Source organism: Lineus longissimus, chromosome 19 (assembly GCF_910592395.1).
Source record: "Lineus longissimus chromosome 19, tnLinLong1.2, whole genome shotgun sequence".
Lineage (NCBI taxonomy): Eukaryota > Metazoa > Nemertea > Pilidiophora > Heteronemertea > Lineidae > Lineus > Lineus longissimus.
In genome coordinates this window covers 2,346,181-2,372,109 of record NC_088326.1, presented here as the reverse complement: position 1 = coordinate 2,372,109, position 25,929 = coordinate 2,346,181, and the positions used below count along the sequence as shown (strand labels likewise).

General features: G+C 43.3%; 8 protein-coding genes across 11 annotated transcripts; 5 read left to right on the top strand and 3 right to left on the bottom strand.

Annotated features, from left to right (window-relative positions):
* The first annotated feature begins 88 nt into the window (after nt 1–88).
* Nucleotides 89–5,990, top strand: LOC135502857 (uncharacterized). The gene is made up of 3 exons (XM_064795999.1): nt 89–221; nt 3,718–3,836; nt 4,012–5,990. Exons 2-3 carry the CDS (start codon nt 3,785–3,787, stop codon nt 5,442–5,444), a joined length of 1,485 nt encoding a protein of 494 aa, XP_064652069.1. The 5' UTR covers nt 89–221; nt 3,718–3,784; the 3' UTR covers nt 5,445–5,990.
* A 3,955-nt stretch (nt 5,991–9,945) lies between these two features.
* On the top strand, nt 9,946–12,832 carry LOC135503320 (dual specificity protein phosphatase 3-like). 3 transcript variants are annotated; one of them, XM_064796851.1, is made up of 4 exons: nt 9,946–10,228; nt 10,855–10,985; nt 11,822–12,045; nt 12,412–12,832. In XM_064796851.1, the coding sequence occupies exons 2-4, from the start codon at nt 10,861–10,863 to the stop codon at nt 12,597–12,599; spliced, it is 537 nt and encodes a 178-aa protein (XP_064652921.1). In that variant the 5' UTR covers nt 9,946–10,228; nt 10,855–10,860; the 3' UTR covers nt 12,600–12,832. The 3 variants fall into 3 exon arrangements, with proteins under 3 accessions (XP_064652921.1, XP_064652919.1, XP_064652920.1); XM_064796849.1 differs by lacking the exon at nt 10,855–10,985 and adding an exon at nt 11,342–11,486 and having other exon boundaries at nt 9,950–10,228; XM_064796850.1 differs by lacking the exon at nt 9,946–10,228 and adding an exon at nt 11,342–11,486 and having other exon boundaries at nt 10,854–10,985.
* A 187-nt stretch (nt 12,833–13,019) lies between these two features.
* Nucleotides 13,020–14,833, top strand: LOC135503321 (dual specificity protein phosphatase 3-like). Its single transcript, XM_064796852.1, has 4 exons — nt 13,020–13,171; nt 13,427–13,560; nt 14,011–14,237; nt 14,466–14,833. Exons 2-4 carry the CDS (start codon nt 13,445–13,447, stop codon nt 14,645–14,647), a joined length of 525 nt encoding a protein of 174 aa, XP_064652922.1. The 5' UTR covers nt 13,020–13,171; nt 13,427–13,444; the 3' UTR covers nt 14,648–14,833.
* Nucleotides 14,834–14,958: 125 nt separating this feature from the next.
* On the top strand, nt 14,959–16,892 carry LOC135503058 (coiled-coil domain-containing protein 127-like). 2 transcript variants are annotated; one of them, XM_064796344.1, is made up of 3 exons: nt 14,959–15,147; nt 15,433–15,618; nt 16,088–16,891. In XM_064796344.1, the coding sequence occupies exons 2-3, from the start codon at nt 15,441–15,443 to the stop codon at nt 16,618–16,620; spliced, it is 711 nt and encodes a 236-aa protein (XP_064652414.1). In that variant the 5' UTR covers nt 14,959–15,147; nt 15,433–15,440; the 3' UTR covers nt 16,621–16,891. The 2 variants fall into 2 exon arrangements, with proteins under 2 accessions (XP_064652414.1, XP_064652415.1); XM_064796345.1 differs by having other exon boundaries at nt 15,068–15,091; nt 16,088–16,892.
* Nucleotides 16,893–17,794: 902 nt separating this feature from the next.
* LOC135502906 (uncharacterized) lies at nt 17,795–19,730 on the top strand. The gene is made up of 2 exons (XM_064796094.1): nt 17,795–18,097; nt 18,883–19,730. The coding sequence occupies exons 1-2, from the start codon at nt 18,083–18,085 to the stop codon at nt 19,339–19,341; spliced, it is 474 nt and encodes a 157-aa protein (XP_064652164.1). The 5' UTR covers nt 17,795–18,082; the 3' UTR covers nt 19,342–19,730.
* Nucleotides 19,731–19,787: 57 nt separating this feature from the next.
* Nucleotides 19,788–21,866, bottom strand: LOC135502903 (beta-1,3-galactosyltransferase 1-like). Its single transcript, XM_064796090.1, has 3 exons — nt 21,560–21,866; nt 21,186–21,386; nt 19,788–20,935 (listed from the first exon to the last, which is right to left on the bottom strand). Exons 1-3 carry the CDS (start codon nt 21,798–21,800, stop codon nt 20,031–20,033), a joined length of 1,347 nt encoding a protein of 448 aa, XP_064652160.1. The 5' UTR covers nt 21,801–21,866; the 3' UTR covers nt 19,788–20,030.
* A 389-nt stretch (nt 21,867–22,255) lies between these two features.
* On the bottom strand, nt 22,256–25,472 carry LOC135502904 (heparan sulfate glucosamine 3-O-sulfotransferase 1-like). The gene is made up of 2 exons (XM_064796092.1): nt 25,383–25,472; nt 22,256–23,624 (listed from the first exon to the last, which is right to left on the bottom strand). The coding sequence occupies exon 2, from the start codon at nt 23,593–23,595 to the stop codon at nt 22,579–22,581; it is 1,017 nt and encodes a 338-aa protein (XP_064652162.1). The 5' UTR covers nt 23,596–23,624; nt 25,383–25,472; the 3' UTR covers nt 22,256–22,578.
* LOC135502905 (heparan sulfate glucosamine 3-O-sulfotransferase 5-like) lies at nt 23,746–25,440 on the bottom strand. Its single transcript, XM_064796093.1, has one exon. It carries the CDS (start codon nt 25,419–25,421, stop codon nt 24,408–24,410), a length of 1,014 nt encoding a protein of 337 aa, XP_064652163.1. The 5' UTR covers nt 25,422–25,440; the 3' UTR covers nt 23,746–24,407.
* Nucleotides 25,473–25,929: the final 457 nt, after the last annotated feature.

Genomic DNA, 25,929 nt, shown 5'->3' with positions numbered 1-25,929 from the left:
AACAGCATGGGCTGTTGGTGTCGGTCGCCTTTGCTCTGACAGAGACATTCGTGCCGCTTAGTAATCCATGCCAGCATCTAGGATATTAGGACAGGAATCCGACCCATGGTCCCAGATATTTTGGATACATTGGAGAGGATGTAGCACCTCTCCTTGGTTTGAGTATTAAGCAAACAATTGCAACATTTCAAAGGATTTTCAAGGATACATTTCGAACTAAGGTATGTTGATGTTTACGAAAAGAAACTTGTTTTTGCAAATTTTAGATGGAATCATCTGACTTATCTTTCTTCTGCTCTCAGGCTATTAAGGGGGTATCACTGCGGTTTTTGTACAGGGCATGCATCATCATTATGGCCCTGTGATCGCAACTAATGACTTACTTTTTTGAATTTATTAAGAAAAGGAAATAACTTAGTGAAGACTTTGGGCCAGTTGGGGTCAATAATCTCACAATTTTTCTACCCCAGCATTCAACAAGATTTCCCACATTTGTAAAGAAATAAAAGTGGGCCCTAAAAAAATTTGTATTTAACCCGGGGTTTGCCATACAAGTTTGTTACAATGTTATTATAGGTTCACAGCAGGGTCGAAACCATTTGTCAATCTATGGTTGTTAAAAACGGTAAAAGTTAGTAAGCTTTATTATAAGCTTTATATCCCATTTTGAATTGATATCAATCCAATTCACTTTATAACAATGACTTTTTTAGCAATGTTTCCGAAAGCTGGTTAGTTTTTTTACTTTGACGTGACCCGCTTTCGCTGATACGTAATTACTTTATCACATTTAAAATCACGACTTACCTTTTATTACTTAGAAATTAAACAAACAATGTAAGTTTTAATAATGCAAATATTGAAGCGATATAAAAATTCACGTAAAATTCCGAAGAGGCTTATTTATTACCAAGACAAATAAAACAAACCATGAAACACATTTCTAGTTGACTTCTGTTGTAATTTATGTTATTTTTCTGTGATTATGTTGGGATATTTTGCCCTAGGCCAATTCGGCAATTATTTGCGATTAGATATCTGAAGTATTTTGAACTCATAAATCAAGAAGGAATTTATTGACTGAAACTTTTAAAGGGACAATGTCTTCATGAGTAACCAATTGTCGGAATGGTAAATGATCTTATGCTTAGCGGTGGGTACAGGGGAGGTAGGTGTCTCAATATGTCTGCGTGTGTGTCCCCGTCCCGTCAGAGCATTTTAATGCCATATCAAAAATCAAAGACCTCCGCACTTGGCAACAGTCCTTGTAAGCAATGCAATGACGTTGAATTGAAGGTCCCCCTGCAAAGATCTTTTCATATCTTTTGTAATAAGCCAAGTTAGTGTCAAGCAGGGGAAAAATCAGAAATCCTTAAAATATTAAATGTCTATTCCATGAAAATCATAGGGTTGTGTTATAAAAGTAAAAAGTAAGAGCAGACGCAGATAAAAAATGCCAACCACAATATATAACCCAACCATGCAACTACCATGAACACCTCACTTGGCTAATGAACTGAAGAGCGTGATCAAATAATCATGATATTATCGTTAAATACGAAGTTGAAAGACGTGGGGAATGATTGATCTATTCAATGCCGGCATCCCGCTATTTGGTCTCCGTAAGTTCCAGCTCGGGTGTGAATTAGCAGAATGACACAGCACTGGCTTCAATAGAGTCGCACTTCAAGTGTTATTGGTGCAAGTCAATATAAGATCAATTTGGTAGCAGAATGGTTCCCAACACAAATATCTTTGTCTGAGTGCTGTTATACCATATCTTGACTGGGTTGATCATAGGTACCGGTGTAATGTTTTTGAGTGTTTCTATTTTTGAGTGTTTCCCCTCATTGTTTGGGAACGCTAAAAGATAGATTGACAAGTTTTTCTGTGTTTCCCCCTATTGAAAAGTCATGGTCTCTCTAGCTGCCTATTGTTTGGAAACACTGACACATGGGAAACAACCACAGATGTTACACCGGCACTTTGGCTAGAAGTTGAAATCCTAAAGAAATCGTTCAAAACGGAGAGGGATGGGACTCGGTCCTTTGAAGTTTGATTTCCAGAGAACAGTCTCCCAGGTTATCAGTGGGCATATCCACGACTCGTTGGTCACACCAGGTGGTGGTCATGGAACTGCGATTTTTGGCTCTGGTGGTGAAAGAGCTAAGGGTCAGTGTCTTGCTTTCTGGGTTTTAAAAGATCATTTTCACAGTAAGTTGTTTTACTCTTGTGGCCACATAACAGTTAGTTGATGTTTGCAGTCAATGTTGACCACGCACACCAATGTTTATATCATACAAACATACACTGTAGCAGGTTGTCAAAAAAACAAATTTGCTATTCCTAATTCTGTGATTTGTCACATTTATGCGATATTATGGATAAAGCATATATCTGGTTTATTATGCTTAGAAATGCTTAGGCTGTACAAGTAGCGCTGATTGACCATGTGCAATATATCAAGAATTGAATTGAATATTCACTGGTCTTAGATTGGTGAAACATGAGTATCCCCTTTCAGTGTAAGTGCAAGTAAAAGCTCTACAAAGACCTTTCAGTGTTACACAATGATACTTTCAAATGATTTCTAAAACTGGATTTGAAAAGTAATGATCATAAACAACATGAAAATGGAAAAAATACCTCGTTGAACAGTTCCACAATCCATTTCAGATCAATGGGTTTTTAATTTATTGTCCCGGGAAGGAAATATCTAAGATCTCATCAATTCAGTTGGTCCATGATTTTTCAGACCTTACAAAGTAAGGGGCCAGCAGTGTTAACCACAAGGCTATGAGGCTCCTCATTTGAATCAACAAGACTTTTAAAAACTCGAACATTTCAGTGATTTGTCGGCGACTGTGTACATAATATTGCCATAAATCCTAACCTACGGCGATAACGTATAATATCAATAACACAATACAGTTTGAATGTTTATCGCGAGAGTGGCGTGTTAGGGTGAAGATTTATCCACCACGGTGGAAATCAACGTGCGGTAAATCCTAACTTTTTATGTGAAAGTTTTCATCTACCCCTCAGGGGACTGATAATGGGATTAAATATGATGTACTATAGGCCTATAAAAGTGTTATGGTTTAGGGACAGTTGGGGGCATAGTTGATCAAGTAGGCCTAATCCGCAATTGCACCACACAAGTCTGAAGCACTGTGGGCTGCAACCGTCTAGTAGTCTCACAGGTGACCAGATTCACAGTTTTGTTTGAAATAATCGTACTGGTTGGTCTTCCTCATCCACTATGTATTCATCGCACGAGCGTAAATAGTGGTGATAAAGTATAAAAGTACAAGTGTTTGAGCAGAGACACCTATTGGTAACTTCCTGTAAATTAATCTGGCCTACATTGCTCCTGCCTATAGCCTCCATTTAAGTAACCAATCACTTCAGACACTGTAGCTAAAGCATGTAATAATAGCTTAATGATATACCATAATATATCAAAATCACAATCAGTAAATAGAGATATTGATTTTTCCTTAGTGATATTTTTAACTGTTTCTTTTGAAGCTAATGGGCCATAAATAATCAAGAATAATACATGTATATTCTTGTAGAAAATGCGTGGCACTGTAAATGTGGAAATGTCTGTGCATCTTTTGACTTTCATTTTCCCGTTTTTCTGTGTATTGGGGCTAGAATCGTACCACCTTAATACCTTATTTGGTGTAATTGACAAGGCTGCTCAAATTTCAGATAGATTTGCAAGAGAGGAGGTGAAAGACATCAAAGCTTAGATTCCTTTCAAAGAGAAGACACCAGAATGTTGAAACATCAGTCCTCGTCCATCCCAAATTTGGGCCTACCCCCAAAAGGTGAGTGTGACTGTGAAGGTGAAGGTGACCTGCAGAGTTTCAGCCAGGAATCATTTTGAGAGTATATTTTTGTAGGGGAGGGCATGTAATTAGTGCTGCCATTACCACATTTGACAGAGATAAGCTTATTAGCTTTTTCAAAACAAAATCAATGTTATTTTTTCGAACATTTCAGGTGAAAACAACCTGCTGATCTTGCCACCGATAGATGGCGACATCAGAAGCCAGGCGACAGACTTCGTCAAGAAACAGTTCAGCGTAATACCGTTCGTCAATGATCAACAAAAGGACCAAATCGCGCGATGGCTTGCGGAGCATGTGCAGACCGAACGGATGGGGTGGAGCAAAAAGATGGAATTGTCGATCAGAGAGATTGAAAAACAACGCAGAGGGACACTTTTGAATAATTCTCGTATTCAGACGATAAATTCCCAAGTCGAACATATGATTCAAAAAGAGGCTACAGAAGCGGATACGAAATTCGCTGATGACAATTACGATGTGATTCTGGAATTAGAGCAGAATGTCATGACGCTGTGCAGTTTGGTGGGTCAGTTGTTGGACGATAGAACCCAGTGTTTAAAACTGTTGGGCATCTCGGAAAAGCAGATGCACGAGTATGAATACGTCGCCGACTTATTGCGGCAGAAGATGAATAGCTTTGACGGGGAGATTAGGAGATTAAGAGATGAGAAAGATGACAATTTACAGACGCCCCGATCTCAGGTTTCAATTGTGTCTAAAATTGACCCAGCGACGCCGCGGCGCGCTGGTGTTTCAAAAGGTGGGAAGAAAAATAAAGGTGAACCGCCGGACCGCTTTTTAAGTTTGAAACCGGTTGAGACGGTGAATTTGATTCCGTTGGTTGTGTCACATGATGTGAATAGTGAGAAACGCGTCATGGCTGGCAAGAATCGGAAAAAACGGAAGGATTCTTTAGATGGGAAGAAAAGATTACACTTGCGGAAAGAAGTGGAAATTGATGATAAGAAAAAAGCAAAAAGCGACCCAGAGTTGATGTTAGGGAAATTAGAGGTGCAAAAAATCACGCCCATTTCGCCTGACGAGAAGACAAGGAAACAAGAGGAAATGATTGAAGTTTTAAAGCTCGAAATGAAAGAGTTGGAGGTGATCGTGTTGCAAAAAGACAAAGATTTAGAGAAGTATAAACATCATATTAAGACATTAAAGCACTTGTACCACTATGGTAACCTTGGGTTAAAGGGCGGGAAATACAAAGAGTCAAACTTTATGAGAACGAATGACGCTGCCAAGTTTACGCAGAAGGATTCGCTGTCGGTGATGTCGCATTCATTGCCTGCGATTGGGCCGGAAAACATCAATCAGAATGGGAACGAGGACGTCGGTTTGTCGCTAGATAGCATTCTATTCCCGCCTGCTAAGACTTCAGTTTCACGCTGCTTGCGGTGTAAGCGTTTGTACCGCTTGCAGGACAATCATAAAAAGGCGTGCCGTTATCACCCAAAGTCGAAACGAAAGGTAGAGAAGTATTCCGACAATGGGAAGTTACAAAATGTCACGTTTGTTTGGGACTGTTGCCACGGTGACGCTGAAAATGACGGTTGTTGCGCGGACGAACACATCTGACAACGAACCTATAACTCCTTTCCTGCGAAGGTGGCGCCACTGTTCAGCCGTTCTGTACCGAGCGAAGCCAGACGTCAGGATGACTGGAGTAACTTATCTGTGGTCACGCGAAGTGAGCAGAATATTTCATTTATACAGTAGGACCTCTCTCAAGGACAACCTTTGGACTGAAAAATGGTGTCCTTAATTGAGAGATGTCCTGATTAAAGGGGACATAATCAATGGAAATAAACATTTTGGAACATCTGCCGTGTTCTTTAGAGAGGGGTGTCCTTTATAGAGATGGTGTGCTCATCAGAAAGGACGTCCTTAATAGAGAGGTGTCTGCTAAGGGAGGTTCCATAGTTGACAAGGGGTGACCCTGACATCATTCTCTGTACTAATTCAGGGCCTCTGCAGGCAGAAGTCATTAACACATGGCACAATATTGGGGGCCTGGTGGTCATCAAAAGCAGTGCATGTGATACTATAACAAATGTAATACCTAAACCTTCTCAGTGAACTTCCAGTGAAAAGGTTTTGAATATGATTTAGTAAAATTTTTGTAGATTTCACTGAAAATAAAATTGAGATTTGTTGTTTTAGAAGTAAAGTGGTACCGTTTTTCTCCAGTCTGGTCTGCACCTCTGCGACCTCTTCGAACTTTTTCTCCAGAGTTTTTGACGATCTTTCGCACTCAGTGACCTGACAATAGGTGGAGTCCTTCATCGTGTTGTACATATGGATTCGGTGGTCGAGTTCGGCGACGCGCTTTTCAAGGGAGTATTTAGTAATCTGAAAATTATCGCTCAATTACTCTAACAACTGTCAGAAATCTCTTTGAATTATGAAAACGAAAATCTGAAAAGTGAGGGACGATTGCCACCCAAAAAATATCTGAGTAATTCCAAAAATTTTTGAAAAACCCCCAAAAAGTTCACCTGAAGTGAGCGTATTTCATCCTTGAGACTTCCCAACTCTCTCTTGCTACATTCAGCTGCTGTTTGGAACTTGGCCTTCTCTGCTTCCAACCCCTTGGCATGATCCCTCGATTCCTGTCGGATCATATCAACATGGCGGTCATGTTCTGCTGTCAAGTTCGTGGACTTGGCCACCTCATCGAGCTGAAAAGCAAAAAGCGGAGATGGAGGCAGTATCAATCTGGCCTACAGATCAGCTCTTAGCAGTACTGTCTGCCGCACTACCTTATCAGACATTCGATTTATAAACCCCGATCAGTTGATCCTCGGTGCTCATGAGAATGTATGGGATGATAGGCCAGATGAATACTGCCCTTAATTGACTGCTTGGATGCTCTGGCGACCTCTAGACAGTGCAGATTCATACCAATTTTCTCTCAAAGTTGTGTTTCTCTCCAAGGAGTTGTTTGATCTTCACTTCATTTTCTTCATCCAAATTCTGAAAACAAATATCACATTGAAAAGACACTTAAATGTACAGCAATAGCAACTGTGGAGCCATCTGTTAGTGAAACGAGATGATACTGAGTTGAGTTTCCAGACTGGATACCCCTTCCTGAACCCCCAGTAGATACGAAAGGAGTACAGGAGTACCCCTTTAAGCCTGGATACCCGGTTTTTAACTTTACTTACCCGTCGCATTCTCAGTTCCTCCACTGTTTCTATAAAGTTGTTTCTGAACCTGAGAACTGCTGCCTGATCAAAGTCATCCTCTGCTCTTTCTTTCCCTGCTGTTGCAGGCGATTCTGAAAAAAAGAGACAGTGTGGTGAAATGATTAGATTTGTTTATGTGGTGAAGTAGAATCGATTTGTTTATGTGGTGTAGTAGAATCGATGGCTTGTCATCTCTGCTGTCATGGGTTCAACTCCTAGTCTATCCTAAAGACAGTTGGGTCGATGAACGGGTTACTATACTCTGTCGGAAAATGAAAATATGATTCTGTTATTGTGACTTACCTTCTCGTGAAAGAATGATGTATTCAGCAGGGACAGAAGGCTTTGGGATGTCTGCATGCACTCTGTCCTCAGTATCCTGCCCAAGTTCCAGATTACCCTGGCCATCAGAGGCAGGATGATCGGAGGTCGTCTCAATCTTGCTCTGGACCCCATCTATTGTCGTCTCCAAGTCCAATTCGTTTTTACTCTTAAATTTTTCAAGCTCTGTAGTTTCCATTTGTGTCGAATCTTGATTATGAAAAGAATTCACATCCTCTTGTAGTGCTCCTAAATTCACATCTCTCTCCACAGAATCTTCAGCATCAGTTCCCGAAGTAACAACACCATTTTTGTCTCCATGAGACGAAGACAGCTTATCGCATGAATCTTTCAGAGTAACATCAACAGCAGCTTGTTGGGCAGCCACTTCTTCCACATTCTCATACAGAGACTGCCCGAACATATCACTGTCAGATAACTGACTTGGACTGTCCATAGACCCTGAAACCGTCACACCAGCTTCAGCCTTGTCTGCGACGTATGGGACCGATCTTTTGGGCCTTGCATCATCGGTGTTGCCAGCACCTTCACCTGGTTCAAACCCATAAGCTGACTGAGCACTACTGAGTTGGGCCGTCGCCTCACATTTTCCAGTCTCTTCGCCCTGTCTCATTCCTTTCTTGTCTAAACACACACGAAGTGGAGACGCTGGGGGTGATTTAAAACCACTGCCACAAGTTAATTTCGATTCGGAAGGTACACCTTTCTCCTTGGATGTTAGATTTACTTTCGGACTTAGAAAGTTTTGACTGCTAGTGTTGTGTTGGACAGACCTTCTAGTGGCCTTCTCCATTTTTGGACTGTTAGTATTACGCTGGACAGACCTTCTTGGTACATTTTCTGCTTTCACCACTGGGCTGGAGGTGCCCATAGGATGGAACAGAGACAGCGGACTTACTGAGCTTGCTGGACTAGACTGAGATGTTACCGAGACTTGGTTTCCAGGAGGGATGAGTCCAGGTCTTGTCAAGAATGGTATCGAGATTGGTGTGGGTATATGCGGAGCAATGGGTGGTATCGATGGTACTCGGGGTTTCTGTGGAATCCCAAGCCTCCGTTTGATTTCGTCAAGAGATGTAAAAGATGGTGCACTCAGGTCACAATGAATTGGGATAAACGTCGTAGGACTTTTTCGTGTCTGTGGCTGCTGTGCGTAGTTTTCTCTACCCAGAAGTGTCCCTTGTTTGCCCTGATCATAACTGTCGGTTAATTCAACCCCAGTACTCGAGGGTAATGTTTCTGTCGACTTCATTGAGTTTGATGCCACGAAGGCAGCATCTCTGTTACTTTCACTTTCAGTTCCACAAAACGGCTTTTTCTTCAGCTGTGAACCATCCATTTTTTCAGACTTTTCAGACTTTCAGACTTTCAGCCACAGGGCTGACCAGTTGTACTGCTAGGAGCTGTCTGCCTGGGCTAGACTAGAGGACCTAAAGCAAAAAGGTTTTTTTCTATTCTATTTAGTGAATCCTGTCCGGGCTAGAAGAAGGAAGGTTGGTCTTAAATTACAATGACATAACATGACTGACTCTGACTGTAGTATGCTTGCATGCAGGCTCGCCACGTCAATATGGCTGCCTGGTGTGATAGATACTGATACTCAACTGATAGCAGATTGTCAGATTGAGATAGGCCTAGGCCGATTGGGCATTGATTGAGAAGAATTAGCAGACTTGCCGGCCAAAACTGGGGCACAGATTTGCATACTTAATACCCAGATTGGTTGAGTCATCCCCCGCCCCCTACAGCCCCACTTCGACCCCGGCCCTGCGTATAGCACGTACATGCACTTGCTTGCACAATACAGCAGTATGTCTGCACATCCCCATGCACACGACCACGCCCTTCCTAAATTGCAAAATAGGAAAGGTCAATTGAACTATTTGTTGATGAATTTACATTCAATTGATGATATAAAAGTAATCAATGAGATGTTAGGTTTATCCTAGCAAAGCTACGACCCCCAAAATTTAAGAAGCTCTCAGAAACGAGAACTTTTCAACGGATTTTGAAACTGCCGCCACAAAAACACACTGCCGGCAGGGGTTTCCTAATAATGACGTCACCACATGGGAGTTCCAAAATTATTACGGTGTCTCGCGATGGAACAGTTAGATGTTATTGTGAAAAATTTACTCAAACTCCCCTCTAATTCTTAAAAAGATAACTTTACTTAGTCTCCAACTATAACAAGATCATATATGAACTAAAAATGTTAATTTCGATGGTTAGCATTGCAAAATTGTATATCTTCATTGGAGATCGTGTTTTTTTACTATTTTTGTGGAGATACTTCCTACTGCACTACCGTAGACACCATTTGAGGAATCCCATTTAATGACGTCACCAAGAGGGCCATCCCATAAATTTTTCCGTCAAATCGGTAAAGAGCCGTCGCGGCGGGCCTGCGCTCCATTACAATTATTGAGTCTGTATCATTACACATCGTGCACGCTTGAACAGGTTATTTTACAGTATTATGTCATCAAAAGGTTTTTGTAATGAATCTATTGGCTGCATGTCGTGTTTTTAGAACGGACTGTATATCTATTGATCACTCAGCTTTGAGGTCGCCATGTCGCGCCATGTTAGTTGCGTTGTATATTATAGTGTCTCGATATTCTTTCTCACTGCTAAATGTGGATAGATGCGTCATCATTTATTGCAAAGAGGCCTCGCGAATGAGTGATTCAGCCTGAGCTACGTCAGGTGTCGTCTAGCAACAGCGGGGATTCCCCCAATCAGACATTCAGTCCTTGTCGACTCCAAGAGCCGGAAGACCACAGTCAGTTGAGGTTTTTTGCAGGTCATCCTTGAAGTGTATATCTGGTAAGTCTTTAGTGGTTTAGGCTTGACACTGGGCCCACTCAATGTTTATACCGAGCCTATACTCAGTTCCGATTTCAAAGAGTCCCCTATGCCGACTTACCGGCGGTGAACATCAATCCTCGTCTCCTCCATTCACTGTGATGGATGGACATACGCACAACGCCGGTGGTGAGGCATGATGGTCTCTAGATAAGGTCATGTCTAGCTCCAGTAACTAAAATGCATATGCTGAACTGGTGAAGTTAATTGTGAGCAGTACTGTTACTTGTATATTCCAATTTCTAACCGCCGTGACCACACAAGATCTGCAAGATGTTGAGGTTGTTGTGAAAATGATCTCAGACCTTCAGTAGAGGAAGACCTAATTGGGGAACCGGTGTAACATCTGTAGTTGGTCCCAATATTCCAGTGTCTCAATACAACAGGCATACGATCGAGGGAGCCATCGGCATGTGGTCGAAGGTTACTTCTGGCTGTAGAGTTGCCCTCATTTCCTTCGACCATCAGTAGGTAGAACCCAGATGGCTTACACACAGTTCAAAGTTGTTGAGCTTGTGCAGTGTTAGAAAGTTACATCGCTGACCAGTTTAGTAGGCTAACCGTCTGTAACCTTTTCCTTTTGCCAGTAAACCATGGCAAACACAAAATGCACTGTGGCAACATTAGAAGAAATCGCCGAGAGGAGTTGGAGTGTCGTTCCCAGTGTCTACCCGGCTGGTTGTGACGAGGTCTCTCCAGGTGTATTCATTTCGAATTGGTACGTTAATGACGTCACTGTGGATAAACTGACATTATAGAGAGGTTTAGGAGCAGAGTCATGCGTACGAGCCACCGACGGTGTTCTTTCGGTTTTAAAGAACCAGTTGTGTGAACTTCTCAGAAGCCGTTGCGACTTTCAATGTGGCAGCGTAGACACCAACGTTTGCTAATATTGGCGTCGTCACACCAGTTACGACCAGACTAAGACAATGAAGGTACCGCCGTCTTAACAGTCGCGACGGGTCCTGGCCGAAGTTTTCAGTACACGCATGTTAACCCTACTAATACCCCAGGTGCACTACACCTTCGAATTAAAGAAGAGTTTTTAGTGGTCTTTAACAATTTTAAATCCAGTTTGATCGCGAGCGGCCATGGCAAATCCAAAGTGCTCGAAGGAGGACCTGGAAGCCATCACTGGAAGGAACTGGACCGAACAGCACTTGTGGGTCCGGCCCGATCATTATAATGAAGTCCATCCAAACATTTTCATTGCAACGGGGTAGGTTACTTTTTAGCGCTGGTACAATTGCAGCTTCTGGTCGTGACGGTTCCTGACGATGTCACAGTAGTACCTCGTGCCTATTGTGTCAGTCTGATTTTCCTTTCTACAGCAATCTGTTGTTTTCCTTTTTGTAGCTGAAAAAACAGCACCCAAATGACGCTGTTCGACTTGGCTCTCTGATACTGTAAACTAGACCGTACCCGTCCGTCGGTAGATTAATTTTAAAAAGGAATTAAAACTTTCCGAGCCAGTGCAGGCAATTGTGGTATATCTCTCGCAGAACCTCTCTATTCCCGACCCCACGTTTCTCACGACTACTTTCTGCGTTCCAGGCGAATAGCCAAGGATCGCGAAACCCTTAAGAAACTCGGCATCACCCATGTACTAAACGCCGCCCAAGGACCGGAACCATTTTTCGTCAAAACTGATGCTGATTATTACGAGCCGTTTGGGATCACATTCAAGGGCTTTGCCGGGGAAGATGCAGAGAAATACAACATCAGCCAGCATTTTGATGAGGCAGCGGAATACATACAGGGAGCGCTAGATGCAGGAGGTAAGTTCGGCGGTGTCAAAGTCGTGACGGTGCCGACCTATTTTGCTGTAGTTGCCGTCTTAATCTCTTGATCTCTGATGCGGGAACAATCTCGTGGACGTAAAACTTTATCATAATCGTTCTTCGACAAGATGAGAAGCGCTTTTGGAAGGAGTTTTATTGACGGGGGTGAGGTTATTGTAACACGTTAGAAGGCGGTTTCTCAGTCTAGGAACTGTGGACACTCCGAATGGGGGAGCACATTCTGGATCTGAATAAACTAGCGTGTGCAGAGGTCTACTTCAAATATTAACTAAAGCTCTTCCAAAAAAGGTGTTAATTTGTTTCTTTCTTGTCTCATTTACATATACATGTATGTCTTTTCAGGCAAGGTGTTGGTCCATTGCATCATGGGAATCAGTCGGGCCCCGACCCTCGTTATCGCCTACCTCATGAAGAGATGCGGGATGACCGCCCAGGAAGCCATGAAGACAGTCAGGGAGAAGAGGGACATCTGTCCCAATGAGGGATTTTTACAGCAGCTTTGCGACCTCAATGAGACATTGTCCGTGTAGGGGCTAACTGTTGACTAACCGGAGTTTTAGATCAGGACTCTCTGATGATATCAGATTTAGTTAGCTGCCTTGGGATTGTGAATGCTTGGCCGGGGACGGTGCGTGGTGTCATAGCAGTCGTGATTGTGGACAAGGGACTGTGCTGTCGCAGTAACAACCTGTGATTGTGAACTAAGACTGGTTGTGAACAGTGATTGTGCCGTCTATCTACTGGGACTGGTTGTGACATTATCTCTCTTTGAGGACTGCATGCAAGGTCACTGTGACCGACAGATACAAAAGTATGAGCGACCTTATCTGATCTCTCAAGCCCGATTTAATGATTTAAATTTTGGCACATTTCTTGTGCACTCGAGCAGGTGACTTTATCTGACCTTGGATAATCTTGATTTTATGATATGATTTTAAGTTTGTTTGGCCTATTTCGTGTGCGTTCGCCCTGAAATAGGACAGTCACGTTTATTGTTGTCACGAGTCATCCACGCATGATCCTATTGTTGAAGACACCCTTATTTTGAAAATACTCTTCCAACTATCGAGAAGATACCATCCAGCTCTCCAGTAGATCACCGGTCAGTATTTTCAATGGCGTACCGAAGGGGTCCCATCTTCCCATATCCTGACGCCGTTTCTTTCCCGTCGAACTTCATTTAATTTAACAGAAGTTAGGTTTAGATTTAGGAACGTGCACACCAACGTGTGTGTTCCACCAACATCAATTACGATCATGAAGTTTACCTGCCTTGATTCTGGCTGGTCTGAATCTAAGGCGCTCTACAGGACGACTCAGAGACGACTTTACAGATTTCTCCTTCTATTCACCCTAGGTTCGCCATTGGTAAACCATGGCAGACAGAAAATGCACTGCAGCCGACCTTGAGGCCATCACATCAGTCACTAGCTCTGCCTCTAATTCAGATAGCTGTGATGAGGTTTATCCTAATGTATTTCTCTCAAGTCGGTAGGTATGAACTTCCATGCCTTATATTTGACTGATTGTTACCACTGCACAAGACCAGTGCTGAAGCTGCTAGTCCTCTGTGGACAGTCGCGTCACAGGGACATACCCTGCTATACTGACAGTTATTTAGGCCAGACTAGTGTTCATTTTAACGCCGCCAGTGTATAGTCGATCAAAAGCGTGCCAATGGTATTCGCCTGCATAACAAATAATTTGATCAATGAATTTTCTCGTTGAGTGTAACTTTTGTTGGAGACCTCCAGACCAGGGTGACTTGTACTTCTGTCACACCTGGCCTAGTTGCCAGTTTAAAACGAATTTGTCGCGTTATCCCCTCCAGTTAAGCCCTTGGACTTAACGCCAAGTTAGCTTAACGCCCCCGATGACGACAAAATCTGTTTCGAACAACTGGACCCTGATCTAGATCGTCACATCCTCACTTCGTTCCAGGCGAATAGCCAAGGACCGCGAGAGCCTCAAGAAGCTCGGCATCACCCACGTTTTCAACGCCGCCCAGGGGCCAGAGCCCCAGTACGTTGACACAGACGCAGAGTATTATGAAAACGATGGCATCAAGTTCCAAGGTTTACCAGGAGAGGAGGACGGGCCCGGGTACCAGCTCTGTCAGCACTTTGAAAAGACAGCGGATTTTATGCAGGAGGCGCTCGATTCTGGGGGTACGTGCAGATGTCCTCCGTTTGGGGTCACTCAAACTGGGGGAACCATCTCTATATTTGTGGCTGTCCCGTCCACCGTTAACAAGTCATAATAGGCTTCGCGGGGCATTCGAAGTCATGTCCTTGGTGGCGCCAAGGTTCGAGCTACTCTAGATGATATGGTTCGAGTCGGCGGCTGCAATTTTCGCGGCTAGTGTCACACTCATAGCATCTCCACTCTCCTTTCAGGCAAGGTCCTAGTCCACTGCATCATGGGTAGAAGCAGATCGCCCACTCTTGTCCTGGCCTACCTAATGAAGAAACATGGCATGACGGCTGAGGAAGCACTAAAGACAGTTAAGGAAAATAGAGACATCTGCCCCAATGCGGGATTTCTACAGCAGTTGTGTGACTTGAATGAGAAACTGTAGAGACAATCCAAACTTTTTCTGGACGAGAACATTCCAACTTTAGTTGTCTAACTGATGCGATAATCTTAATAAAAAATGTAGACTTTGTGATGGGTGACTTTGAAATATGTAATTAAAACATCTGAATTCTTGTTTCAAACGTCCTGTAATGATCCAAATAATAAACAATTCCGATATCAAAATAGAGCACGATTCTCATGTTCAATATTCACAACATTGTAGACCTAATACAATAGCACAACCAGTCGGGTTATTCCAGGCTACATATATATATTGGATGTGTGTCAAAATTAAGCCCCCCTCCGGTTGTCGATTTTGTCATCCTCCACCGAAGACAATCATACCATGGACGTTTTCATGGCGAAGACAGAACTAGGCACGCAGCCACGGCAAATACGGAATTGGACAAGGAAGGGAAAAATCAAACATTTCCAATGTTATGATGTCAGTAGAAGAAGCGTCACAGAACTGCATTTTACTGATAGTAGACTGAAAATTTGGTAGTAACAATTATTTTCATGTCTGATGTATTGTTGTAGCTTATAGTCTAGCTGGTTGCCATTGCTTAAATTGGACGCATGCATTAATTAGAAGGCCTCTTTAGAAGCCGGTATTAGACCTTTTTACAAGACCATGCTACACCACACAAACACTAAGCAAATGCATTGTTGCAGTATATGCATGCATGTGCATGCATCAAGGCTGTAATTGGCATTGATCTGTCAGGACCGATTGCACCCTTTTGTTTTCCTTCTTAGATAAAATTCCTGACGCCTTCTTTCCAGGGGCACCAATGGGTAACATCATCCCCCTTCCAGCGAACCCTGTCTTCGACCAACAGGGGGCAGCACCGGTGATGAACATACCTCCAGACGGACAAATGCTGAATGATCCTAACAACCCCCATTCAAAACAGATGCTGGGGGTTATTCTCAATGGTCTCATACCAATTGCTGGGATTTGTCTTTTCGGTAAATTACCAATAGAACTGTAACTTTAGGCCAGATCAAATTTTACAAATGGATTCTCGCTGACCTTTTCTCAAAATTGAGGCTTTTATTTGTTACTGAAGCTAGATGTCAGAGTCGACACATATCAAGAGAAACTATGTCCGTCCACCTCCTAAGGTCAGATGTCCCCCTGTAAGGACCAGAGCACATGCAGGTGTGCCTGCAGGTTTGACTACTTGTCACTGGTGTCCTGAAACTAGTTTTTTTGGGGGAGGGGGAGACTCCTTGGCCCTGGTAGGCAACCAGTCTAGAAGAAGGAAGTCTCTAAAATCTGGGCAGTGAATGCATGTAAAAGTCCACCCAAGTCAGCTGGGCCCAGCCCTTGTGTCATGGCTAAAAATTCGGATCCAACACTCGTGCGAAGCAATGGTTAAACAAATATCAAACACACTTTCAAAACAAATATAAAACCTCATTTTCTCCTTTCCAGCATACACTGCTAAAAGACACAGTGATGAGACCAAGGCCCTGAAAAAAGATCGAGACTACACTGTCGCAAAACTTGTCAATGAGCTCGAACAGCAGAAGGGTGTAGGCGATGGAGGGTCCAGAAGGGGAGCTGCAGGTGAACTATTATCAGAGCTAGAGCGTGAAGAGAACATAATTCGCCTCGCAAAACTAAAAGAATTAAGAGTTTACGACGAAACGTTGGAAAAAATCTTGGATGTACGTTGTAGTAGGTTTAAGAAAAAGGACCAGAGGATCCATTTACAGAATATCTTGGTGAATAATTTGACTAAACCAACAGGTCATTTGCAAGGCTTGGACATGTATAGAGGTTTGGACGATGTGTTCACGCATGATCATCATTTCTGCGCGAATTCTAAGGAGCAGAATGGAAAGTTCCGGCAACTGTACGTTGAACATTGGAGATTGAAAGTCGAGCTGCAGCGGTATAAGAACGTAGTTGAAAGGCTGAAAATTGGCCTGGGGATGAGTGGGAATGAGTCGAAGAAAGGTTGAGAACTATAAATGTGTTTTTTAGACAACATTGACACACGGAGTACTAAGCTAACTCAACCCTGTAAGCCAGGAGAGACTTAGAGTTATTGTGGAATGAAGGAGGAACTCAGTCTGACCTCTGCAACAACAGATGCCCGAAAGCCCGTTATGCTCGTAATTTGGCTTTTGATTCTCTGGGGGCCTTTACTCTTTATTGACGAAACAGAAATGAGGCTGGGGGGGGGAAGTGTGGCTTACAGCCCAGTGTAATTCAGCTCGAATATAGCACAACATATTGTATAGACACATATGCAAATAAAAACATTTACCTGCACCAATTCTTGCTGGTACAGGTGTTAGAAATATCGTTTATTTCATCTGGTGCATTCCATAGAATGCAAATACATTTTCAGCTTGCCACCGGCCTGTCACATCCAGGCTTCGTCCCCAGACCTGGTAACCTGTCTGGTTGTACCATTCCCTGCTTTAACTTTGTCCTCACTCGCACTAAATACATGATGTGCTTATGTCCCAGCTACTAGTGAAGCCCAACCTATTGGAATCCGTCTCAAAAGTCTCCAGCCGATCAAAATTCCTGTTCAGTGAATCACAACCTCGCTTGGATCCGTCCCAAATTTCAATTTTTTCCTCGACCCACTCAATTCATGCTGTGCATAAGTCGCAGCCAGTCACAATTCTGTTCTAGCGAAGCACAACCTGACTTGGAATCCGTCCCAAAGGTCTCCAGTCGGTCACAACGAATCACAACCTAGCCTGGAATCTGTCCCAAAGGTCTCAAGCCAGTCACAATGAATCACAACCTAGTTTGAAATCAATCCCAAAGGTCTCCAGCCAGTCACATTTCTACTCCAGTGAAGCACAACCTGGCCTGGAATCTGTCCCAAAATTCGCCAGCTAGTCACAATCCTGTTACAGTGAGAATTGCAATGACTCCTGCTCGTCCCAATCTCCGGCATGTAGTTTAGTTAGGGACATCATTGGAATGTCTTAATAGTCGCATCCATAGCACCATTTTCCGTCCGGGTCTAAACCTGGTTATGTCCTGCCATATCATTGAGACCATGATACAGAACCATTTCAACCATATCAATATAGCATAGCGACAGGTGTCAGAGTGAATCGACTAATATTGTTGTCCACACAATAAAGTCACCATCTGTCTATGTAACGTTTAGAGTAGGCCACCATTGGTGCGACACACCGAGAAGGGAGGCAGGAGAGAGCGCATCCACGTCTATTCCCGCTGGATTAAGTGAACTTTAGTAGGTACTTGAGTACAAAGACAGCGTTCAAAGTTGTGAGCGCCTGACGTTTGCCCGAAGACAACCTTTCAACTGGGCTTGGCTGGAAGACTGCAGATTGAGACGGAGACAACTTCATAACAGGCCAGGAGACGTCTTGAACAGCAGACTTCATCTCAGCATCGTTAGTTCAACTGGGGTTGTACTCATTGGATTATAAGATGGGTTACCTGAAGGTAAGGCAGTCAATACTAGATTATAAGAAAAAAATCAAGTTAAAGACTCAAAGGTGTTACATATCTTACTTCACTTGGTGTATTCTTCTAGAGTAGATCATAAAAACTGATGTAGTTATAGATCGTCATGTTTAAGTTTGACGGCGATTGAAATATGCTGGTGGCTCGTTTTTTTGGTTTCCCTGTACAAGCCTACCCGTCAGGGGTCATGCAAGGTTGTTCTGCTTTGAGAATGAAGCCAGTTCAAAAGCAAATGTCGATATTTCCCCAATCAACACTAAACCGTTTTTAAAAACCAGCAGTCAATTTTGAACAGCTGTCACAGCGCTTTGTGAAATGCATTGAAAACATGACAGCATAAAATGGTTTAAAATGCAAATGTACTAGCTTACATGAAGAGAATATTGCAACCTGTCGCGGATACTGGATAAAGGCCTTTATTTGAAAATTTACATGTAGTTTTTTTTAACCTAGAAACAAGCCCTGCCAAGTAATTTGTATTGAAATTGTGAAAGTTTATTTGAGCCGAAATTTGGTTTCAATTTGGTTCCGCATTTATTATTCTTATCCGATTGTACCCCTCCAACACTGATGGGAACGCCATGTTTCTATTGTGTTAAAAAGGTACACCAATACCTTTATCCACCGTGAAATTTCTATGAAATTTAAATCGTGTCGTATCTATTGTGATTGGCGCCCGATTGTCTCACTTGAGAGATGACCACATTAGTCTCGGAATATCAATTCTCGTGAATCTCCTACAGTTAGTACTTTATCTTTTACAGCTAGTCTGCATTATTCTCATCGGTGGCCTTGTCGGAGGCCGTGTCGGAGGGACAGTCGCTCCAGCCTCTGATCCTGCCACGCCACGCCCGCCTCCAGTGACGATTCCCACGACTACCGAAACCCTCACAACTCAAGACCCGCTGGAGGCGCGGTACATCTTGTGCCAAGTCATGTGTCAGGAGAAATACGCGGCGTGCTTCTCCGACACTACAAATGTGCACTACAGAATGAGTCTCGCGTTGAACGTGCAAAACCCGGAAAATGCAAAGCGCCAAAGGGCCCAAGTCTGCGGGCAACGGAAGGCAGGCTGCAGGGAGAAATGCCACTGGCTGAAGGAGCAGACCCACATGTACGACAGGAACTGCACGGCTACGAACTTCCTTGTGGGACTCGATTTCAACAAACCTGGATTCAGTTTAAAAAAAGCGCTCAAGACGTTGACATATATCACGCCTTAGTTTTTGTCCATCCGTCCTGCGAATTCAAGTAGTGCACTCTTCTGAACATTATAGCTATAGAATCTGGCATGAGGGACAACACATCTATTGGATGGACCCGTTTACGCCCACGAATGTCTACGTTTGGCCAGTCGTCAATGGACTCAATAAGGGGAGAGCTTTTTCTTCTCTGTATTGGTTACCTTCACCGGTGAAAACTCAAATATATAAATATATATGAATTTATGCGACGCCATGGACGATATATTCTCAAACTTGGCGCCAATGTCTCTCTTTGTATAGTCAACGACTATAGAAGTACAATGTCTCATTTTCTTCATTTTGGCCCTTACATCGGCCCTGATGTTGCTCTCTTCAACTACAATACTGTACATAGATTCTTTTATTTCAATTGTAAAAATGATACAAAAAAGCTCGAAAATAAAATCCCAGCTTTCTTCATGAGATTACACTGTAAAGCCGAAAGCACACAGAGGTATCTCTGCAAGATCCGGTCGCAGAGGTCATTGAAATGCTATATTGTTCGAAAAGACTAAGAGGTAAGTTTTGTTTTTCAGTTTCGTCAGTGGCATTGTGTTGGTAGTCTACTAGCGTCGCGCAAACGAGCGATTCAAAAATGGCTGCAACCAGCGATAATCGGTCGTTTGCGGTGGCGTTCACAGGTCGATAATGCTGCCAGTACACGTTTGTCACGACAAGCTCGCGCAAGTTTTTTGAACCGACTTATCATCAGCCGGCACCATATCGAGGACGTCAGACATTGCAACCCAGGGCCAGGGGCAAATATCAGTACCCGTATGCAAATAGCGAGTCACGTTCGCATCACATGACTTTCCCTCTTGTTCCGCTCTGGAGTATCCCTCCCAGAATTTCGCCATGTCATTGAAACTCGCTGCCAACAACATCACGTTTTGAAAACGGCAGTAATCATGATGGGCCGAGTAATTTTTTAACTTGAATCCCCAGCGCACCGCTGTGTTGCATTTTGGTTTGATCCCCGTAGCGCGGGCTAACAATCCAATATACGCATCTTCGACGTGAATTTGCGGCACCCGTTTCGAAGCCCTGGAAAACCTTTGTATGACCTCCATTGACATGATGATGGCCAGGCCCCAAACGTAAGGAGGATACCTCAAGTAAGGGTAAACCTCTTTCGCCACCCTCCATTTTCCGTAGTTCCGGACCGGTCGCGCCGATGGCTGCAGCCGACCGGAATATAACGTCCGTTCTTGGTCTGCAGACAACCCTGCTAAAAGTCTTACTGCGTTTTGCGGCAGAATTAAAACATCGTCATCAGTTTTGACGACATATTTAGCATTACTGCAAGATGAGTTTACCCAGTATAATCCGCCCAATGTTTTCCTTGCCAAATTCACATAACGATCGTCAAAGTCGAATTGCACCACATCGTTGTATCTCGCTGCCTCTTCACCTACCATTTTCTGCGCTTCGACGTAATCGATTCGTGCCAACAAGAATACGTGACGTACTTCACAGCCAAGGTATTGCGTAACATTGAGGTATGATGCTCGGATTTCGTTTCTTCGTTCGAAGTTTACCACGGCGCTTAAGATCATGATGAGAAGAAAAATACCTGAAAGATGAGGGTTTGGATTTTAAAACGCGACCCACTGCAAACCGCACAGCACATGCTTCTGTTGGTGAGACAAGTGCCGCAACGTAACAGGTGGCAATGGCTTCTGCCTGACCTGGCGCCAACTTGCAAAACGGGGATACTTGTCCGACTGCTACCAATCAAGAACAAAGGTAGAGAGGGGTTTTGCTGTCGTTACGGACACCCGCAACAACGAAAACCACCGTGAAGTATTACCGATGTACACTACCTTTTTTGCCATTCTCACATATATCATCAGAGTTTAGAAATATCTTCGGGTCTGGGTTGATATCTTGTTGGCCAATGTCTTCTCCCGGTTCCCATGAGGACCGGTAGTACCGGATGACGACGACGACAACTACCACGTAGCAGGTCATGGACACCAGCGTGACCTTGAGGGATTGATTGAAGGGCACCATCTTGAAAACACCTGAAAGAATAATGAAGTATCTTCAAAGTTTGGTACGAGAACAGACTTCAAGTCTACACAAAAGTCCGTGGTACAAGATTCCCGCACCCAGCCCTCAGGTTATGGCGGCGTATTGAGTAGGCGGTACAGGGTAGGAGAGACTGGATCCCAACACAAAATACCAGTACACTTACGTGACCGTTCTCCCCGTTCTTCAACGGAAGCTTTTAATAAACCCTCCTGCGAATCAACCCCAGACGGAATTCGGCGGGAATCCACGCACAGCCTGTCATCGTATGCTTCCATGTTCACACGAGCTCGCAAATTTGCATACCATGCTGAACAGACGGGCCAAACAAAACTCTTAAAAACCGTGTCACGAGCTGAAAACGAATTCCCCACTCTGATAAGTACTGTGTACAAAATGCATGACATTATTGCACAAGCCTGTATTATTGTAGGCTTCGATTATTGTATTCTATTTAACGCGATCAATAGGGTTATTTTGATATCAATGTGGTGCACATCGTGTGTTCAGTCGATGGTGCTGCCACGCCGATATAGTGGCGAATGGAAGCACAGTGCGTTGCCACGCTGATTGTAAAGCGAATGGACTCACCCACAGTGCGTTCTGTGGATCACGATGCCACGCTGAGCAAATGGCCTCACAGTGTGTTCTGTCGATAGTGCTGCCACGCTGATACTGGCGAATGGGCTCACACTGCGCTCTGTGGATGAGGCAGCCAAGTGCGCTCACAGTGGGTTCTGTCGATGGTGCTGCCATACTGATACTGGCATTTCACAAATTTCTTTTTCGGAGCTTTCGAGTATATCAATTTTGAACACAAAATTCTAGTGCATTTTCACATAATTTAATAAAAGTTGAAAAATATAATAAATAATAATATGTGGTTACAAATGATATTCAAATTGAAAAATATAACAAACAATGATATGAGGTCAACAATATTATTTTGATAATTGGGTATATATATATGTAGTAGGATTACTAATAAATGTACTGTTTTGTTAATATAAGATATAGATTTATTTATTTAAGATTTGCTATGCCATCATACAGAAAACTGCTCAAAACCACAGCAATATTGTACAACTGAGATATTTACTGGGCACACTGAGGGCAGTTGTAAGGCTAAATTGAGGTCCTTTAAAGTGATACAGCCCTGAAATGATGTTGAATGATTACGGCATTTTATGGCCATTTGAAGTCATGTCCAACCATCTTATAAAATACCGTGTTGTGTGGCCGAAAGAAACCCCGCAACCTCGCAATCACCTCTGGGCGAACCTCAGGGTGAGGCAAACCTTTCGTCCACCCAAGGCACCCGCCAGGGGGCGTATTTCGACAATAAAAACCCTTGGTTTTGTTGAAGTAGAACATATTGGGGCCAAACTTGGGTGCGAGGTTTAGAAATGATTCAATTCTTCGGAGCACAGGGACGGGGTTTTTGATGAAAGCTTCCGAGTCCAGGATGAGGATTTGTTTTCGCGGGAAATAGTTTAGCCATCTTTCGATGTGTTTGTGATACAAGGAAATCCCAATGCTGGACCAATCCAGATTCAATCTTCCCGTGTCTGCATTGATAGCATGTTCTTCAAATGTTTCGTTTAATGGCCCAGCTCGAATTTCTCGTCTGTGAGAATGCGAAAAATCGGAAATAGATCTTTCTGTTGGGTCGCGTACAATCAAAATTAATTTGATAGAACTGTTCATGCGATGCACCCTTTCAGGGGCCTCTGGCGTAACGAAATACCTCGGGGTTTTCTCAATGGTGATTTCATGAGGGTTAGAAAGGGGCATATGTGATCTGTACCAATCCAAACCTAAACTATAGTTTTTGTCAAAGAAATGCACTTCTTTTTGAACAGTTTTAACAGAGGGATGCAATTTCAAGAACTCCAAAAGTGCACGAGTACCCCCTTTGCGGACCCCAATGATGATACATTGCGGCAGACGACGCCGGGTGTTGTTTCGCCGAGGCACATTTTCGTTTCGTCCGGAATTTGCTAAAACAGAAACTGATGAGTCATTTCGGCGAAACGAAGATCTGCCATTTTCCATTCTATACGATTTTCTTGCAAACAAGAGGTCCTTGACAGGTGATGCAGTGATCGTTTTCGGACGCTTGTCGATGATGACGAGAAACAAGATGGACGCCACGGAAGCAGCAAAGATGATCGGTTTTGCTGTGTTACGTGAGCAACGCATGCCAGCATCCGGATGTATTTCTGATGAATCTGAAAGCGAATTGTATACAATGTATTTTGAAAAGTTTGGTGAAAAATGCTCCCTGGCTTGTTCGTTGAGGACTTGCACACTAAATTAGAAAAGAGGAAAATAAGTTTTATATCGATGTTACTTATTTATTAAACCGTTTTTACAATGACGGGACTGAGATAACTTCATGGAAGTCATATAGAAGTAACAAACATCATTGATAACAATCGAATTCTTAGAAATATTACTTCACAACAGGAAACTTCTTGACAAATAAAGGAGACCGCACCATCTTGTAATTTTGAAGATTTAAATCAAATAAATAAAATGATGAGGTAGATAATGATATACTGCAAAAGTCCTTGAAGAACCCTTTTTGATGGTAACTTTTCTAGGGTCGTTCTTCCATGATACCCGAACGTACTTGTATTGTAAACATGGCCAAAGGTACAGAACAAAGCATTATACAGTTCAATGCACAGTGCAATTCAATACACTGTATAGTACAATGCAGACATGCAGTGAACGATCCAATGCACTGTGCAATAATACAATGCAATTTTGCAGTTCAATGCACTGTGGAGTTCAATATGCTGCAGTTCACTTCACTATACAGCGCAATATACAATGAGCTGTGCAGTACAATGTATTGGTTTTTTTCTCACTTAGGTAATGACGAGCTATTCTGGAGAATAACAACGGCGAAGTGACTCCACTGCAACCAGTGGTGCCCACATCATCGCGATCACACTTAAGTGGACTCCGGTCCCCCGGGAAAATGTTACGACTGCTTAGAAAGAGTATCAGGCCCATTTGAAGTCGTGGCCGGCAATTTGATATAGGACCTGGTTGTGGGGCCTAAAAAACGCCCTTAACTTTTCAATAACCACGGGATTTAAGGATGGGTGGGGGAAACCTTTAAACTTTCCCAGGCAGCCACCGAGGGCCTCTGTCCGACAATAGAACCCCTTTGTGGCATTGAAGTAAAACATATCATCCGTGATTCTCGGTTCAAGGCCTAAGAACGATTCAACCTTTTGCAAAACAGGTAACGGGTTTTCTATCAATACGTTTGAGTCCAGAATTAGGATTTGATTGCGCGGGAAATATTTCAGCCAGTTGATAAGATGCTTGTGATAAAGTGACGTCTGTATTGCGTTCCATACGTAGTTTACTTTGCCTGTGACTTGGTTGATGGCCAATTTTTCAAACTCGTTTCCGAGGTCAGTTGCTAATAACTCTTTCCTGTTTAGTTGCAAGTAGTCCGAAAGTGCCCTTTCTACAGGGTCCCGCAGTATCAAAATCAACCTGATTGAACTGTTCATCCGGTGCACCCTTTCGGGGGCCTCAGGCCAAACGAAATATTTCGGCGTCTTCTCTATTGTGATTTGATTGGGCTCAGAATAGGGCATCAATGATCTGTACCATTTTAATCCCATACTGTAGTTCATGTCGAAGAAATGCGGCTCCTTGTGTGCAATTTTAACTGAGGGATGCAAGTTTATGTACTCCAACAGTGCTCGAGTACCCCCTTTGCGGACCCCAATGACGATACATTTCGGCAGACGGCGACGAGTTTCGTTCCGATGAGTCACATTTTCGTTAGTCCAAGTGTGTGCTAAAATGCGGACGGGAAAGTCACTTTGGCGATGCGAAGCACTGCCATTTTGTAATTTTCGGGACGAAAGGGTCTTGAAAAAAGTTGCAGGAAGCTTGTTTGCGTGTTGCCGAGGAAAGACAAACAAGAGAAACAGGAAGATCGCAAGGGCAACAATTACCACAGAAATTAGCTTGCCGACGTCACGTGAGAGGTGCATGCTCAGTGCTATTCATCGCATGGGTCCAGAAGTTCCTCTCTTCCGAACTTTTCTTCGTGTAGACCGGCGTGCAGTTGTTGAATCTGGAAAGAATCATTGAAGGTTTAGTCCAGCCGTCCATTTGGCATACGGGTAACTAAAATCACTTCACGGAAGTCGCCCTACCAGGCGAAGGGACGGATACGGCAATTTTCATCTTCCTGCGCAAGTCATGGACTTGGGAAATCGAACTGCTGCTCTGCTGGGAAACGAGTTGGAATCATCATTTTGCCCTAGAACGCTACAGTGACCTCTGGCTGATCAGAAAATCCCAACTGAGTGTACAATGTATATGCTTTTCAGCAAATGTCCAATCATGTCGCCCTAGATATCGGCGCGCGTGTAATTAAGGCGTCATTTATTATTGAGACTATAAATGCATGACATATATGATTATTGTCAACAAGAAGAGCTAACTGGCGGGAAAAAAACTATTTTTGTCTTCACTTCAGACTGCAAAATGTCACGG

Excerpts from the sequence above, each read along its gene's own strand:
- LOC135502857 (XM_064795999.1), top strand. The coding sequence starts at position 3,785 with ATGTTGAAACATCAGTCCTCGTCCATCCCAAATTTGGGCCTACCCCCA. Across the intron at positions 3,837-4,011 it reads TTTGGGCCTACCCCCAAAAG|GTGAAAACAACCTGCTGATC; the intron begins GTGAGTGTGACT and ends CGAACATTTCAG.
- LOC135503320 (XM_064796849.1), top strand. The coding sequence starts at position 11,359 with ATGGCAAATCCAAAGTGCTCGAAGGAGGACCTGGAAGCCATCACTGGA. Across the intron at positions 11,487-11,821 it reads AACATTTTCATTGCAACGGG|GCGAATAGCCAAGGATCGCG; the intron begins GTAGGTTACTTT and ends TCTGCGTTCCAG. Across the intron at positions 12,046-12,411 it reads GGGAGCGCTAGATGCAGGAG|GCAAGGTGTTGGTCCATTGC; the intron begins GTAAGTTCGGCG and ends ATGTCTTTTCAG.
- LOC135503321 (XM_064796852.1), top strand. The coding sequence starts at position 13,445 with ATGGCAGACAGAAAATGCACTGCAGCCGACCTTGAGGCCATCACATCA. Across the intron at positions 13,561-14,010 it reads AATGTATTTCTCTCAAGTCG|GCGAATAGCCAAGGACCGCG; the intron begins GTAGGTATGAAC and ends ACTTCGTTCCAG. Across the intron at positions 14,238-14,465 it reads GGAGGCGCTCGATTCTGGGG|GCAAGGTCCTAGTCCACTGC; the intron begins GTACGTGCAGAT and ends CTCTCCTTTCAG.
- LOC135503058 (XM_064796345.1), top strand. The coding sequence starts at position 15,441 with ATGGGTAACATCATCCCCCTTCCAGCGAACCCTGTCTTCGACCAACAG. Across the intron at positions 15,619-16,087 it reads TGCTGGGATTTGTCTTTTCG|CATACACTGCTAAAAGACAC; the intron begins GTAAATTACCAA and ends TCTCCTTTCCAG.
- LOC135502903 (XM_064796090.1), bottom strand. The coding sequence starts at position 21,800 with ATGTCATGCATTTTGTACACAGTACTTATCAGAGTGGGGAATTCGTTT. Across the intron at positions 21,387-21,559 it reads AGAACGGGGAGAACGGTCAC|GTGTTTTCAAGATGGTGCCC; the intron begins GTAAGTGTACTG and ends TTATTCTTTCAG. Across the intron at positions 20,936-21,185 it reads ATGTGAGAATGGCAAAAAAG|GTATTTTTCTTCTCATCATG; the intron begins GTAGTGTACATC and ends CTCATCTTTCAG.
- LOC135502904 (XM_064796092.1), bottom strand. The coding sequence starts at position 23,595 with ATGCGTTGCTCACGTAACACAGCAAAACCGATCATCTTTGCTGCTTCC.
- LOC135502905 (XM_064796093.1), bottom strand. The coding sequence starts at position 25,421 with ATGCACCTCTCACGTGACGTCGGCAAGCTAATTTCTGTGGTAATTGTT.